Here is a 15,437-nt window from a genome sequence, read left to right as displayed (position 1 = left end):
ATCATTGGATCATAATTTTTTTTAATTTTTTCTCCAGCAAAAAAAACCCCCAATGCATAATTTCCAACACAAAGTCCAGCTTATTGGCAACCATAATTGGAAGGAGGAGGGGAAGATAGGTTTTGGCATCCTTTCCTGCAACTCTGAACAAATCTTCGGAGTCTTTGGAGAGGGACGGCATACAAATCTAATAAATTAAATTGAATTGAATTGAAATCTCTTCCTGGGAGTAGAGACCAGCCTGTCCAGATGTGTTGGGCTACTCTTTCCATCATCCCTACTCAGCATGAGAAGATGTTCTCCCAGTTGTTCTCCCAACTCTTGAAAGTGCTGAGTTGGGGAAGAATAAAGCATTTGACTGTAAGACCATAAAACAATCTAGACGCCTTAAAATGATGAGGTACGAAGAAGGTTTTGTAGGGATGGGACTCAAACTGCCTGGAAGAATTCTGTAAGGCACCTTGGAACAGAACCAGCTTCCTTGAACGTCCCACTTAACTTTTTGGTGGCTAGAGAAAGGAGACTTCTTGGGTGGTGAGAGGGGGCAAAAATGGACCAAGAGAGTTTCTGGAAATTCTCTTTCCAAGTTTGGATAGCCTCCCTCCCTTCCTCTCTCCCTCCTTTACTGCCTTATTCCTTCCTTCCCTTCCTTCTTTTACAGCCTTATTCCTTCCCTTGCTATTTCCTTCCTTCCCTTTCTTTCTTTCTTCCTTCCTTCCCTGCCTTATATCTTCCCTTACTGTTTGTTTCCTTCCTGCTTGCCTACCTGCATTCCTTTCCTTACTTCTTTTACTGCCTCCTTCCCTCCCTCCCTCCTTCCTTAACTGCCTTCTTTCCTTCCCTTACTGTTTCCTTCTTTCCCTCCCTTACTGCCTTCTTAACTATACTGTTTCCTTCCTTCCTTCCACTCCCTCTCTCCCTTCCTTCCCTTACTCCTTCCTTCCTTCCTTGTTTGTTTCCTTCCTGCCTGCCCTCTCTTCCTGCCTGCTTGCATTCCTTTCCTTCTCTTACTGCCTCCCTCCCTCCTTCCTTCCTTCCTTCCTTCCATCACTGCCTTCTTTCCTTCCCTGTTTCCTTCCTTCCCTTCCGTCTCTCCCTTCCTTCTTCCTTTCCTTACTCCTCCCTCCCTCCTTCCTTTCCTTCCTCTCTCTCCCTCCCTCTTTCTGTCTCCTTCCTAAGTCTCCTCTTATCCACTTGCCCCCATCCCATTACCGCCCCCTACCCTCAGCAAGGCTTCCCTGGGCCGAACATCCTGATGAGGCAGCACCTTTCAAGTCTCTTCTCCCCCCGCAGGCTACAGCTCTTCCAGTAAAGCTCAGCCAACGTCTGTTGCCTGCTGGTCTCCTTCCACCAGCTCTTCTGGTTTATCTCTCCTTTCTATCTAGGCTTGCTCGCCACGCCCCACCAGGGTTGCTATCTATCTCATTACCCACCGCAGGTAGAAGCAAGAGGGAGGGAGGGAAGGAAGGAGACAGACCGAAGGAGACGAGGTATCACTGGCTACAACAGGCCTGGGAAAATCAGGTCAATTTGGAGCTGGCTTTACAGGTTTTGCTTCTGACTCAGCTCAGGAGACAAGAAGATGCCTGCAAGGAATCTTCCAAGCCGATGAAAAGCTGCATCGAAAAATAAAATAATGTAGCAAACGTCGGGATTAGCGTGGAGGGACAAGGCCTGGCTTCAGTTTCCTGCCTCCGACAAGGTCAATGAAATTCTTATCCGAGGCTTCTAGGCCAAGGCAAGGTCTCCTAGGACATAACAAGGGAGTATTTGTTCTCCAGGCTGACCATGCAATTCTCTCGTCTCCTTGAGGAGGAATAGAAGGAAATATCCAGCGATGGGAAGGAGGATGGAGAAATGTGGCTTAACAGGGTGTCCAGGGGGAGAGCATTATTGATTGATTGATTGGTTTTGTCCAATACACAATGAGGGTTTTAGTGGGTATACACATAGTAAAATACATAATGAAGGTTATAGAGGAGATACTCATAGTAATTTATTTATTTATTTATTTATTTGATTTGTATGCCGCCCCTCTCCGTGGACTCGGGGCGGCTAACAACAGTGATAAAAAACAGCATGTGACAATCCAATACTAAAACAAGTAAAAACCCTTATTATAAAACCAATCATACATACAAACATACCATGCATAAATTTTAAAGTAAAATACTGTATATCTGAGAAAGAATAGAAGAGAAGATATAGGAATAAAACATATCAATGAAAGAATGGAAGAGATATAGGAATAGAAGAATAGAATAGAAGAAAGGTATAGGAGATATAGGAGAGCAATAGGACAGGGGACGGAAGGCACTCTAGTGCACTTGTACTCACTCCTTACTGACCTCTTAGGAATCTGGAGAGGTCAACCGTGGATAATCTAAGGGTAAAGTGTTGGGGGTTTGGGGATGACACTATGGAGTCCGGTAATGAGTTCCACGCTTCGACAACTCAGTTACTGAAGTCGTATTTTTTACAGTCAAGTTTTGAGCGGTTAATATTAAGTTTAAATTCGTTGTGTGCTCTTGTGTTGTTGTGGTTGAAGCTGAAGTAGTTGCCGACAGGCAGGACATTTGCAGCAATTCCCTAATAGTGCACCAGCGTGCCTTCCGTCCCCTGTCCTAATGTTTCTTTTTCCCTAGTATCATGCATATGAATAGTATTATTACCTTTGCACGCCACCAATATGTATTTGACAAAACAGACAAATAAATAAATAAAACTTGTGATCTAGTTAAGGTGCGGTTGTAGATGATGTCATACCAAACGGCTAAGCCATGGAGAAATATCAGTAGCTGAGGAAGCCAGTTGTGGCCACAATAATGCTCATGTTTGCTTGAGTCTGCCAGGCTGCGCGATCCGTTGTTTTTGGGGTTTTTTACATGATTTTTCCCTGACTTTTAAACATTTGGTTTTTTACATGATTTATTCCGTTTTTTTCACGAATTCCCTGATATTTCCCGAAACGCTGACTTCCCTGATAATTCCCCGATTTCCAAGTTTGCTGGACACCCTGCTTAACCCTAACCGTCTTCCTCCTCCTCCAGTTTATTGGCTCAAAATGCAGAATTCCACAAATCGTCGCTAAGAATTCCAGAAACCAAAGTTCGCCCCGAATTCGGGCTGGGAAAATTTGTTCTAGGAAGAAGCGGAAGGACACAACAGGAAAGGGGTTGAAGGACGCACAATCTAATTTTTGTTTTCCAAAAGGATCCTGCAGAGCTGGTCCCTGGGTTGGGAATTAGAGGCCGTAGCTTGGAGGCAGGGCTGAGTTCGTTCCACGACTCTCTCCATTTCTCCTTTCTTGAGAAATGAATCGCTTAGGCTAATTCCTCAGAGTAGGTGTACATTTCGTTTGACTTTTTTCTTTGAAAAAGTTGTTCTTAATTTTTATTCTTTCCTCCACAGATACCTTCAATAAAAATCAATATACAAATAATAAATGTTCTTTCTGCGCCAACTCAGGGAGATCAAACTGCCCAAGGAGCTGCTGAGAGAGTTCTACAGAGGAATCATTGAGTCTGTCATCTGCACCTCTATCACTGTCTGGTTTGGTTCTGCAACCCAACAAGACTGACACAGACTTCAGAGGAGAATCAGAACTGCAGAAAAAACAATTGTTGCCAACCTGCCTTCCATTGAGGACCTGTATACTGCACGAGTCAAAAAGAGGGCCGTGAAAATATTGACTGACCCCTCGTATCCTGGACATAAACTGTTTCAACTCTGATCCTCAAAACGTCACTACAGAGCACTGCACACCAAGACAACTAGACACAAGAACAGTTTTTCCCCGAACGCCATCACTTTGCTAAACAAATAATTCCCTCAACACTGTCAAACTATTTACTAAGTCTGCACTACTATTACTACTAGTTTTTTCCCATCATTCCTATCACCCATCTCTTCATACTTGACTGTAACGTGTTGCTTGTATCCTTAAGATTTTTATTAATATTGATTGTTTCCTCATTGCTTATTCGACCCCTATGACAATCATTAAGTGCTGTACCACATGATTCTTGACAAATGTCTCTTTTTCTTTTATGTACACTGAGAGCAACTGCACCAAAGACAAATTCATTGTGTGTCCAATCAAACTTGGCCAATAAAGAATTCTATTCTATTCTATATTGTCGCTTAAGAACACTAGTGCAACAACCTAAGTTGCATTCCAATTTTGATTTTAATTTTATTATTTAATCCATCTCAATCTTCCTTCTCTCCACTCCACTCTTTCTATCTCAGGTGGTTTTTCCACCTCTAGTACCTACCTTCTTACACCTCCCTTCTACCATTTCCTCCTCCTTCCTTTTTACATCTCCACCGCTCTTTCTACCCTCTTTCCTTCCTTCTCTTTCCTTCTTCTTTCTCTACCTCCCTTTCTACTCTCACTCCTTTCTCTCCTTCTTACCTACTTCCTCTTACGCCCTCTAAATTCTTCCCTGAGTGGATAATTTTAAAGTTTTACTTTTTTCACCCTACTTAAAAATAACAATAATAACAACAACAGAGTTGGAAGGGGCCTTGGAGGTCTTCTAGTCCAACCCCCTGATTAGACAGGAAACCCTACACTGCTTCAGACAGATGGTTGTCCAACATGCTTCCCAAGGTCCCTCATCCCGCTCAGAGCAACAGTGATTTCACACACTCTCGTGTTGACCGATGGGGTAACTGAGGCACGGAATTACCTATTTTGGTGCCTGGTGGATTCCCAAAGCTTTCACAATTGCTGCATCTGATTCATTGGTTTAGCTTTACTAGATAAATGGTCAAAGCAATGGAAACTGCAGTTTAATGTTTCCAAATGTAAAATAATGCACTTGGGGAAAAGGAATCCTCAATCTGAGTATTGCATTGGCAGTTCTGTGTTAGCAAACGCTTCAGAAGAGAAGGATTTAGGGGTAGTGATTTCTGACAGTCTCAAAATGGGTGAGCAGTGCAGTCAGGCGGTAGGGAAAGCAAGTAGGAGGCTTGGCTGCATAGCTAGAGGTATAACAAGCAGGAAGAGGGAGATTGTGATCCCCTTATATAGAGCGCTGGTGAGACCACATTTGGAGTACTGTGTTCAGTTCTGAAGACCTCACCTACAAAAAGAGATTGACAAAATTGAACGGTCCAAAGACGGGCTGCAAGAATGGTGGAAGGTCTTAAGCATAAACCGTATCAGGAAACACTTCATGAACTCAATCTGTCTAGTCTGGAGGACAGAAGGAAAAGGGGGGACATGATCGAAACATTTAAATATGTTAAAGGGTTAAATAAGGTTCAGGAGGGAAGTGTTTTTAATAGGAAAGTGAACACAAGAACAAGGGGGCACAATCTGAAGTTAGTTGGGGAAAAGATCAAAAGCAACGTGAGAAAATATTACTTCGCTGAAAGAGTAGTAGATCCTTGGAACAAACTTCCAGCAGACGTGGTTGGTAAATCCACAGTAACTGAATTTAAACATGCCTGGGATAAACATATATCCATCCTAAGATAAAATACAGGAAATAGTATAAGGGCAGACTAGATGGACCATGAGGTCTTTTTCTGCCATCAGTCTTCTATGTTTCTATCAGTCATATGCATACAATACGGTCCGTTTATTCCCACGCCTCTAGGATTCGCCACCCCAACACAACATTTACACCGTGAGCAGCTACAAGCCCCTTTACTCACATCCGATCAATCCTTTTATTTTATTTCGACTCTTTCCTCCTGCTTCTTAATCACGCGTCCCAGTCAGGTGATGTAGCCGGTTTCACCTTTTAAACTTCTGCCTTGTTTCTTCTGGCTTTTGTTATCCGGCTGATAAGTTTTTATAGTAGGGTGTCTTTTAAAATTATTTACATTATTCGGGGATCAAGGCTGGACGGGAGCCCAGGTTGTGGCCAATAAAGAGAGGAGAGGCATGGGAATTTTATTTTATTTTTTCAAAAAAGAAGTCCTGGGAAATATGATTTGGAGGCTGCCAAGTAAGAAAAAGGAACCTTCTCTTAACTGGAATTTTTCAAAAAAAATTAGGGGAACAATCAAAGATCACATCCTACATCTCAATGAATGAAATATTCTCAGTAATGTCAACAAGCTCAAACTCAACCCAGACAAGACGGAGTGGCTGTGGGTCTTGCCTCCCAAGGACAATTCTATCTGTCCCTCCATTACCCTGGGGGGGGAACTACTGACCCCCTCAGAGAGGGTTTGCAACTTGGGCGTCCTCCTCGATCTACAGCTGACATTGGAACATCATCTTTCGGCTGTGGCAAGGAGGGCCTTTGCCTAGGTTCGCCTGGTGCACCAGTTGCGGCCCTATTTGGACAGGGAGTCATTGCTCACAGTCACTCATGCCCTCATCACCTCGAGGTTCGATTACTGCAATGCTCTCTACATGGGGCTACCTCTGAAAAGTGTTCGGAAACTTCAGATCGTGCAGAATGCAGCCGCGAGAGCCATCGTGGGGCTTCCAAGTTTCACCCACGTTTCTTCAACACTCCGTGGCTTGCATTGGCTGCCGATCAGTTTCCGGTCGCAATTCAAAGTGTTGGTTATGACCTTTAAAGCCCTACATGGCATTGGACCAGATTACCTCCGGAACCGCCTGCTACCGCACGAATCCCAGCGACCGATAAGGTCCCACAGAGTTGGCCTTCTCCGGGTCCTGTCGACTAAACAATGTCGTTTAGCGGGCCCCAGGGGAAGAGCCTTCTCTGTGGCAGCCCCGGCCCTCTGGAACCAACTCCCCCCGGAGATTAGAACTGCCCCCACCCTCCCTGTCTTTTGTAAACTACTCAAGACTCATTTATACCGCCAGGCATGGGGGAGTTGAGATAGACCTTCCCCTAGGCCATTACAAGTTATGCATGGTATGTTTGTGTGTATGTTTGGTTTTATAATAGGTGTTTTAATTGTTTTTTATTATTGGATTGTACATGTTGTTTTTATTATTGTTGTTAGCCGCCCCGAGTCTACGGAGAGGGGCGGCATACAAATCCAATAAATTATTATTAATTATTATTGTTATGTACACTGAGAGCATCTGCACCAAAGACAAATTCCTTGTATGTCCAATCATATTTGGCCAATAAAGAATTCTATTCTATTCTATTCTTGTGAGCTGCCCAGAGTCCTACAGGAATTGGGCGATGTATAAATATCACAAACAAACAAACAAATAAATAAGTCAGATAGATTTCACACTCACACACACACACACGTTTGTTGCCCTGGTGGTTGCTGGCCCCGCGCCAGCAGCTTTGAGAAGGTATGAGAAATTGACTGTAATTATGACTGGTTGCTGACAAGGCTGAAGATCTGAAGGCTTTTGCAAGCGAGGGAATGGAATAATTTCCTGCACCCAGCTAATGAAGCTTGGATTGCAGGGGGGGTAGAGAAGAGGAAGGAAAGAATTTTAGGAGTAAGGGGGGTGGGAATATTCCATAAATATAATCTATTATTTCCCTGTCAGCTTTTACATATCCAGTAGTTGCGCCTGTCAGCGATACAGTTCCCAAGGGGGACAATTTTTATTTTTTTTTAAACCCATACAAATGTGTGATATTATTTATTGAATAGGCCAGCTTTGGATTTGCAACATCCAGACACACTAGGTGGCTGCTTATAATGTTTGTTTGCTTGCTTCTCAAACATGTATAGGATAGTAGCAGTTAGTATAAACATAACATAATTGAAAAGTAACAATAAAAGAGGACAATAAGACAGTAGGACAGCAAGGGTAGGCACAGTAGTATACTTATGCATACTTCTTTTGCAGACCTCTTAGAAATGGGGTGAGGTCAACTGTAGACAGTCTAAGGTTATAATTTTGGGGGTTTGGGGGGAAAATGTCGGATAGTGCATTCCAGGCATTGATCCCTCTGTTGCAAAAGTCGTATTTTTTGCAAGTCGAGTTTGGAGCGGTTTACATTAAGTTTGAATCTATTGCACGCTCCTGCATTGCTGCGGTTGAAGGTGAAGTAGTCATCAACAGGAAGGACATTTTGGTAGATGATTTTATGAAATACATTTAGAACAGTTCAGATTCTGTTCTGTTTTATTCTATTCTATTCTGATCTATATTCTACTATTCTATTCCACTCTGTTCTATTCTGTTCTAAACTATATTATTCTATTCTATTTTATATTCTATATTCTATATTATATTTTATTCCCAATAAAAATTCTATTCTATTCTACTCTATCTTACCCTACCCTATTCTATTCTACCCTACTCTATTCTACTCTACCCTATTCTATTCTACTACACTCTACTCTATTCTACCTTACCCTACCCTATATATTCTACTTTACCCTACCTACCCTATTCTACCCTACCCTACTCTACCCTATTCTATTCTATCCTACCCTACTCTATTCTATTTTACCCTACTCTACCCTACCTTATTCTATTCTACCACAGCCTACTCTATTCTACCTTACCCTACCTTATATATTCTACTTTACCCTACCTACTCTATTCTATTCTACCCTACCCTACCCTATTCTACCCTACCCTACTCTATTCTATTTTACCCTACTCTACCCTACCCTATTCTATCACACCCTACTCTATTCTACCTTACCCTACCCTACATATTCTACTTTACCCTACCTACTCTATTCAATTCTACCCTACCCTACTCTATTCTACCCTACCCTACCCTACCCTACTCTAGGTGAGATTCGAACTGCTGAATACAGCTAGCAGTTAACTGAAGTAGCATGCACTGCTGCACTCTAACCACTGTGCCACCCCAGTAAACAGAGTCCCAATTTGAGAACAGGGCTCTGCTGTCATCGCTCGGTTCCCCCCTCCCCCCGGGCTTTTTTCCAACACCCCTGGTTCATTTTTTGCAATTTCAAGCCATCCAAATTTGTGATGACCTGCACGACAAGGAGAAAAAGGCTTCCATATATCACACCATGCAAGATACCGATCCAGGGGGGTCTGCGGCTGGCGCTTCCTCCCACCTGCCTGAGCTCGGCAGGTGACCTGTAGCTTGCTTTTTATGGCACTATTGTCTTTTATTTTATTTGTGCATTAAGGAAGAGCAAACACCGTAACCAGGAGGGGCAGCCGCCAAGCCACCAGAGGACCAGACGGCATCGTAAAATCGTGTCGATCCTCACGGAAGCGATGAACATTAATAGGGAACACGGTGAAAACACAACCCTGGAATAAACAGGGCCTGTTGTGTCTGCCGCAAAGAGATTCTGCTTTCCCATCGAAGGAGGGAGGGAGGGGGAAGAGAGGGAGGGGGAAGGAACAGGGAGAAGCGTGTTTGACCGGTCTCTCGACAAATGGGCTGGGCATTTGGTGGGAACTGTTAGGTGAACCACGTTCATCAAGTTAAACCGGAGTAGGATGTGTTTTATTTTAATTTGTAGTACAGCACGGCATGGACACCGTGCCTGGCTGGTTGGTTGGTTCATTTATTGGTTTCCTCCTTGGATGGATGGATGGATGAGGGAGGGAGAGAGGGAGGGAGGGAGGAGTGAATGGGGGAGGAAGGGATGATGAGTGAGTGAGTGAGTGGGTGGGTGGATGGGTAGGTAGATAGATAAGTAGAAGATAGATAGATAAGATAGACAGACAGACAGACAGATATAGAGATAGGCGATAGATAGAGAGATAGAGTTAGGTGATAGAGACAGAGAGAGATGATAGATAGAGAGAGAGAAGATAGATACGATAGATAGATAAATAGCTAGCTAGCTAGACAGACAGACAGACAGACAGACAGACAGACAGACAGACATAGAGATAGGTGATAGATAGAGAGATAAGAGTTAGGTGATAGAGACAGAGAGAGAAGATAGATACGATACATAGATAAATAAATAGAATCTCCTCCCAGGAGATTCGTAGAGAGGCCCTACGGAGGCTTCTCCCCGCCTTTTCCGGCCCTGTTTCCTCCCAGGAGATTCGTAGAGAGGGCCCACAGAAGCTTCTCCCTCCCTTTTCCGGCCCTGCTTCCTCCCAGAAGATTCCTATAGCGGCCCCACGGAGGCTTCTCCCTGCCTTTTCCAGTTACAGTTTCGGAGGCTCAGGTTTGTAAGTGGAAAATAGTTCTTGAGAAGAGGCAAACATAAATCTCATCCGGTTCTTATCTAAAAAAGTTCGTAAGTAGAGGCGTTCTTAGGGAGAGGTACCACTGTATTTCCTCATATTCACTTTTGGGAGATTTACGTTTGTCTCATTATCTCCGTCGCTCTCCTCCTTTCTTTTCATCCCTGTTCAACATTTTTCCATGGTTTCTCTTAAGCGTTTGTTATCTGCACTTCATATCTCTTATTCTGTGCTGTGTGCTATTTTTCAGTGCAAAACCCCCCTACTCCCTGCAGCAAAAAGAAAAAAAAAAGTTCCCTGGGGTCACACACACACCCCTGGCATCACTCTGTGCCCCCCCAAGGGGAGCCACCCCACTATCTGAGAAACACTACATTAGAAAGACATTTCTGAATTGAGGAACGAGGCAGGGCAGGGAATTTATCGGAAAGCAAGGAGAAATCTTTATTCCTGAGCTGAGCTGGGCTCCCCAAGGCCGTACACTCAAGCCAGGATTTGCTACTAATGAGTAAACATCCATCTGCTTCAGAAGCTGCAAGTACACTACATTCCGCTTGTTGAAAATGGGGGGAAGTGGAGGGTCAAATGTCCTGCGGTTTGAGCCTAAATCCTCATCCATAAAGACATTTTGCATTCCCTTTGCTTTCTCTCCTTCGGACTCTGGGCCATTAGAAGCACTTAGCCCCTAAGCCTCTTGGGGTAGGAACTTTAAAAGCTTAACACAGGCTAGTCCTCAAGTTATGACATAGAAACATAGAAGATTGACGGCAGAAAAAGACCTCCTGGTTCATCTAGTTTGCCCTTATACTATTTCCTGTATTTTATCTTTGGATGGATGGATGTTTATCTCAGGCATGTTCAAATTCATTGGCTGTGGATTTACCAACCATGTCTGCTGGAAGTTTGTTCCAAGCATCTACTACTCTTTCAGTCAAATCATATTTTCTCACGTTGCTTCTGACCTCTCCCCCAACTAACCTCAGATTGTTCTTGTGTTCACTTTCCTATTAAAAACACTTCTCTCCTGAACCTTATTTAACCCTTTAACATATTTAAATGTTTCGATCATGTCCTCCCCTTTTCTGCCTCGAGTCTTCGTAGAGGGGCAACATACAAATCTAATAAATTAAAAATTAAATTAAGTTAAATTCTGTCTTCCAGCCTATACAGATTGAATTCATGAAGTCTTTCCTGATAGGTTTTATGCTTAAGATCTTCCACCATTCTTGTAGCCCGTCTTTGGACCCGTTCAATTTGATCAATATCTTTTTGTAGGTGAGGTCTCCAGAACTGAACACAGTATTATTCCAAATGGGGTCTCACCAGCACTGTAGACAGCGGAATCACAATCTCCCTCTTCCTGCTTGTTCTACCTCTAGCTATGCAGCCAAGCATTCTACTTGCTTTCCCTACTGCCTGACTGCACTGTTCACCCATTTTGAGAAATCACTACCCCTCAATCCTTCTCTTCTGAGGTTTTTGCTAACACAGAACTGCCCGTTGTAAATCAAGGACGGCATGCATAGATTGTCCAGATGAGATGGAAGGAGAAATGGTCAATTTCTTATTTTAAAAACACACAAAAGGTATAAGCAAGTTCCCGGGCTGTGATTTGCAATCTTTTGTCCTCTCTAGCTGTCGAAGGATCCCTTGGTGGGGCCAACTCTTGAAGCTCAGAGAAAGAGAGAGGCATTTTCATTTAAAACCAGCATTATTATTTTGCTTTTATTGCAAACGGGTCAAGAATGGGTCAGCCACAGGCTGGGTTAATTCTCATCTTCGGTGTGAGATTCTCAGCTACTGAAATGAAAGCTGGGGGAGCTTTGGGAACACAAAATTAACACAATCTTTCTGCAATCGGAAGGCGCAAAATCTTTTGAAGGCAAGGTTGCATAAGACCAAACGGAGAAAAATGCCCACGGTGCCGATGCGAAATAAATGATAAACTGCCGAGTTACAAGGAGGGACAGGAAACCAATGTTGGTTTGGGGTTTTTTTTTGCAAGCGACTGGATTCGAAGAACCTTCAGTCCCCACCTAGCAACCCTGGCAGGCAAGGATGATGGAATCTGGAGTCCAACCACCACCATCATCTCTGCTGCAGAGCCATGCAAACCAGCCCGCCTTTATTTTTTGAGATCTGCCTCCTTCCAAGATAATGCGATCCACTTGGGATCCAGGAGAGCCATTGTATCAAATCCTTTGGAGGGCTTCGAAGCATTCTCCCTTGGCGCCTTCCAACATGAGCAATGGCTAAGGCTCTGCCCTTCTCCGGGATGGAAAGAGGGACCACCAAGACCTCCCTTTCCCATCTTGGGGTGCTTTCTCTCTCTCTCCTCTTGTTTGCAAAACCGTCTCGAACTCTGAACCCCCCCCCCCCCCAAATCTGGTTTCCCATGTTCAATCTTCATCCGCTGAGCCTTCTCGGCTTAGTCTGCCCTCTGCCGTACCAACAGCAGAAGCAGCAACCGCTCGAAAAGCCAAGACAAGACTCGGGGGGCTTTGAATGGCCCCTCCAAGTATCCACAAGGACCCCAAAAACCAGGCGAAGACGAGATCCCCGAAAAGGAAGAAGACATCAACCGGGCCGGGTCGAAAACCACTTTCTGCTTCGCTCAAAAGGAACCAACACTGCTTATGTCTCCAAATGCTTGGCAGACCCAATTCTTGCAATTCTAAGCCAGTGTTTCCCAACCTTGGCAACTTGAAGATATCTGGACTTCAACTCCCAGAATTCCCCAGCCAGCGAATGCCCTCTCTCCATAGCGAATGCTGGCTGGGGAATTCTGGGAGTTGAAGTCCAGATATCTTCAAGTTGCCACGGTTGGGAAACATTGTTCTAAGCTACCCAAAACATGGTTTTTTTGGTGTCAAGATGGACTGTGTTGGAAAAAATTGCCCCCCCTTGCAACAATTCGCTGCCTCAGTTTCCCTCCACGACAGGCTGGCATGGGCATCCAGGGGGGGGGGCGAGAGCGATGCAACCAGCACCAACACAGCACACTCCCCACAAAGCCAACAACACAGCTCCGACAACAGACAACCAGCCAAGCCCGTTCAAATGCCCATTGCCTGGGAAAGGGTGCCCAGGTTTGCACAGGTCCCTCAGCTGCCTTCCACGCCCACCTCCTCCTCCTCCTCCTCCTCCCAGGAGGGGTCCTGATAGCACCCACCGACTGTGCATTCTCTGTGCCCCCCCCCTCCCTGTCCTCCACCCAGCCAACAATCCGAGCGGAGGTTTTTCCCTTGGAAAGAGTTGGCAACCTCAGTTTGTTCCTTTTGCCATCCAATTTACTTAAGACCCCCCCCTTCCACACACACAACTGTCTCAAAGGTGAGATACACCTTTTCCCCCTTGGTTTGGGGCAGGAGGGAGAAGTGGAAAGAGGGGGGGGCAGTTGCGATCTGACTCCGCTCGGTTAGGGACCCCCTGGTCTACTCAGGGGCAAAAAACCCCACATTTTTTCCAACATGTTTGCCACTCAGCCACCCCAGAAATGTTCTCTTGACCCCCCCTTTCAATCGGGGGGGGGACACCTAGGATGGAGCAAGCCCCCTCCCGTTCTTCGCCAGCTTGGTGGCGCCCCCTCCCCTGGTTGAATCCCGGTGGGGCAGCTTCATTGGCACCAGAGATGCCCATAGACCTCCCGCCCCCTCAAAACCCACCAGCTTAAGGATAATCATGTGGCAGGGACCCCCATCATAGATGCCCATAGCCCCCTCCCCAAAGAAACACCACAATCAGGATAATCATAAGTGGCAGGGACCCCCATCATCAATGCCCATAGCCCACCCACCCCCAAAAAACGCCACCTTCTGGATAATCATGAATGGTCGGGACCCCCCATTGATGCCCATAGCCCACCCCCCAAAAAACACCACCTTCAGGATAATTAAGAGTGGCAGGGACCCCCCACCATTTCTCTGCCCCCCTCCTTTCTGCGACCCCTCCCCTCTTTGGAGAATCCACAAGGGGTGCAATTAAAAAAAGGGTAAAGCAGGGGGGGGGGGTCCTCACCTGGGAAGGCCAGGGTCGCCAAACACACGCCGGTAGTCCACCAGCTCCGGAGCCAGCTGGGCTGCTGCCTTGGCCCGGCCATCGGAGACTTTCTTTCGCCCGGTGGGAGGCGGCTGGGGGGCAAAGTCAATTGGGGGCCAGGCTCCCCCGGGGATGGGGCATCCAATTGATTGATTGATTGATTGATGGGTTGATTGATGGGGTTCCTAAGCCGCCCTCCAACTGGGAATCAATGGGACCCTTCCTCCTCCTCCTTCTTCTTCTCCTCCGAGGGGCAACGCGAGGTCCAGTAGTCGATTCCCCCCGGCGGTGGCCCGCAGACACGCCCCCCTCCTGGGGCAGCGAGGGTTCGATCCCCGCCTTCCCCCGAGCGCGGCTCCAAGCCAACCCAAGCGGCTCACACGGGGCGGCGGCGGCGGCCGGGCATCGAACGAGAGATGGCGGAGTCCGGAGGTCTTCGGGGGGAGGAGAAGCGGCCCTTCGCCCCGGCTCTTTTCTCCGGCGGGAGTCCGGCTAAGCGCTGGGCCTCGGCGGGGCCAGGACGAAGGAGACCCCCATGCAAGCGGCCGGGCGCTGCACCATCAGACGCCGCCGCCGCCGCTGCTGCTGCTGCTTCTTCCCACTGAGGAGAGAGAAAAGCGGCCGCGGGAGCGCGCCTCGAGCCCACGCCCGGCCGCGCGCACCAGCAGCGCAGGAGGAGGAGGAGGAGGCGCCCGGCTCGCCCGCTCCCCGCTTCGGACCTTCGGGACTCCGCCCCGCCGGTGACGTCACCAAGGCTCCGGGAGGGGCGCCTCCGACTTTTTTTTATTAACCCGCGGCTGAGAGGGCGGTGCGGCGCGCCTGCGCGGTGCGAGGGGCGCGCGAGGCTTCCCAGATGGGGAAGGGGGGGGAGGCGGGGGATGTTTGGAGGTTTGCGCGCCTTTTTTTCCCCTCAGGTCGGACTGACTGACTGACTGATTTCCTTCCTTCCTTCCTTCCTTCCTCCCTTCCTTCCTTCCTTTTCTACTTATTCTATTACTATATCTTATTTTCTATTATTTGTTAGATATATTTTACTATGAGTATCTCCTCTATAACCTTCATCATGTATTTTACTATGTGTATATAGATACATACCCACTAAAACCTTCATTGTGTATTGGACAAAATAAATAAATAAATAAACAAATAAATAAATAATAAAAATAAATTATTCCCTATTCCTCCCTCATGTTCCTGTCCTTCCCTCCCTCTTTCTCTCCTTCCCCCCTCCTCATTATCATCCCTGCTTTTTCCTCCCTGCCTCCCGTCCTTTTCTACTTATTTTCTACTTCCTTCCTCCTGTTCTATTCTTTCCCTCCCTCTTTCCCTCCTTTTTCACCTCTCC

At 46.3% G+C, this 15,437-nt stretch overlaps 1 protein-coding gene across 3 annotated transcripts in view; it reads right to left on the bottom strand.

Moving 5' to 3' along the window:
- NECTIN1 (nectin cell adhesion molecule 1) overlaps positions 1-14,828 on the bottom strand; it is a 207,571-nt gene extending 192,743 nt beyond the window's left edge. The window contains exon 1 of one of the 3 annotated variants that reach the window (XM_070765955.1): positions 14,072-14,828. In XM_070765955.1, coding sequence (XP_070622056.1) covers positions 14,072-14,153 — 82 coding nt within the window. In that variant the 5' untranslated portion in view covers positions 14,154-14,828. The remainder of the gene's footprint in view (positions 1-14,071) is intronic. The other 2 variants (XM_070765956.1, XM_070765957.1) reach the window with 2 other exon arrangements.
- Positions 14,829-15,437: the final 609 nt, after the last annotated feature.

The sequence above is a fragment of the Erythrolamprus reginae genome, chromosome 12 (genome assembly GCF_031021105.1).
Source record: "Erythrolamprus reginae isolate rEryReg1 chromosome 12, rEryReg1.hap1, whole genome shotgun sequence".
Taxonomy (NCBI): Eukaryota; Metazoa; Chordata; class Lepidosauria; order Squamata; family Dipsadidae; genus Erythrolamprus; species Erythrolamprus reginae.
Note: the sequence above shows the minus strand (reverse complement) of the source record. Positions and strands in the feature narration are given on the sequence as shown.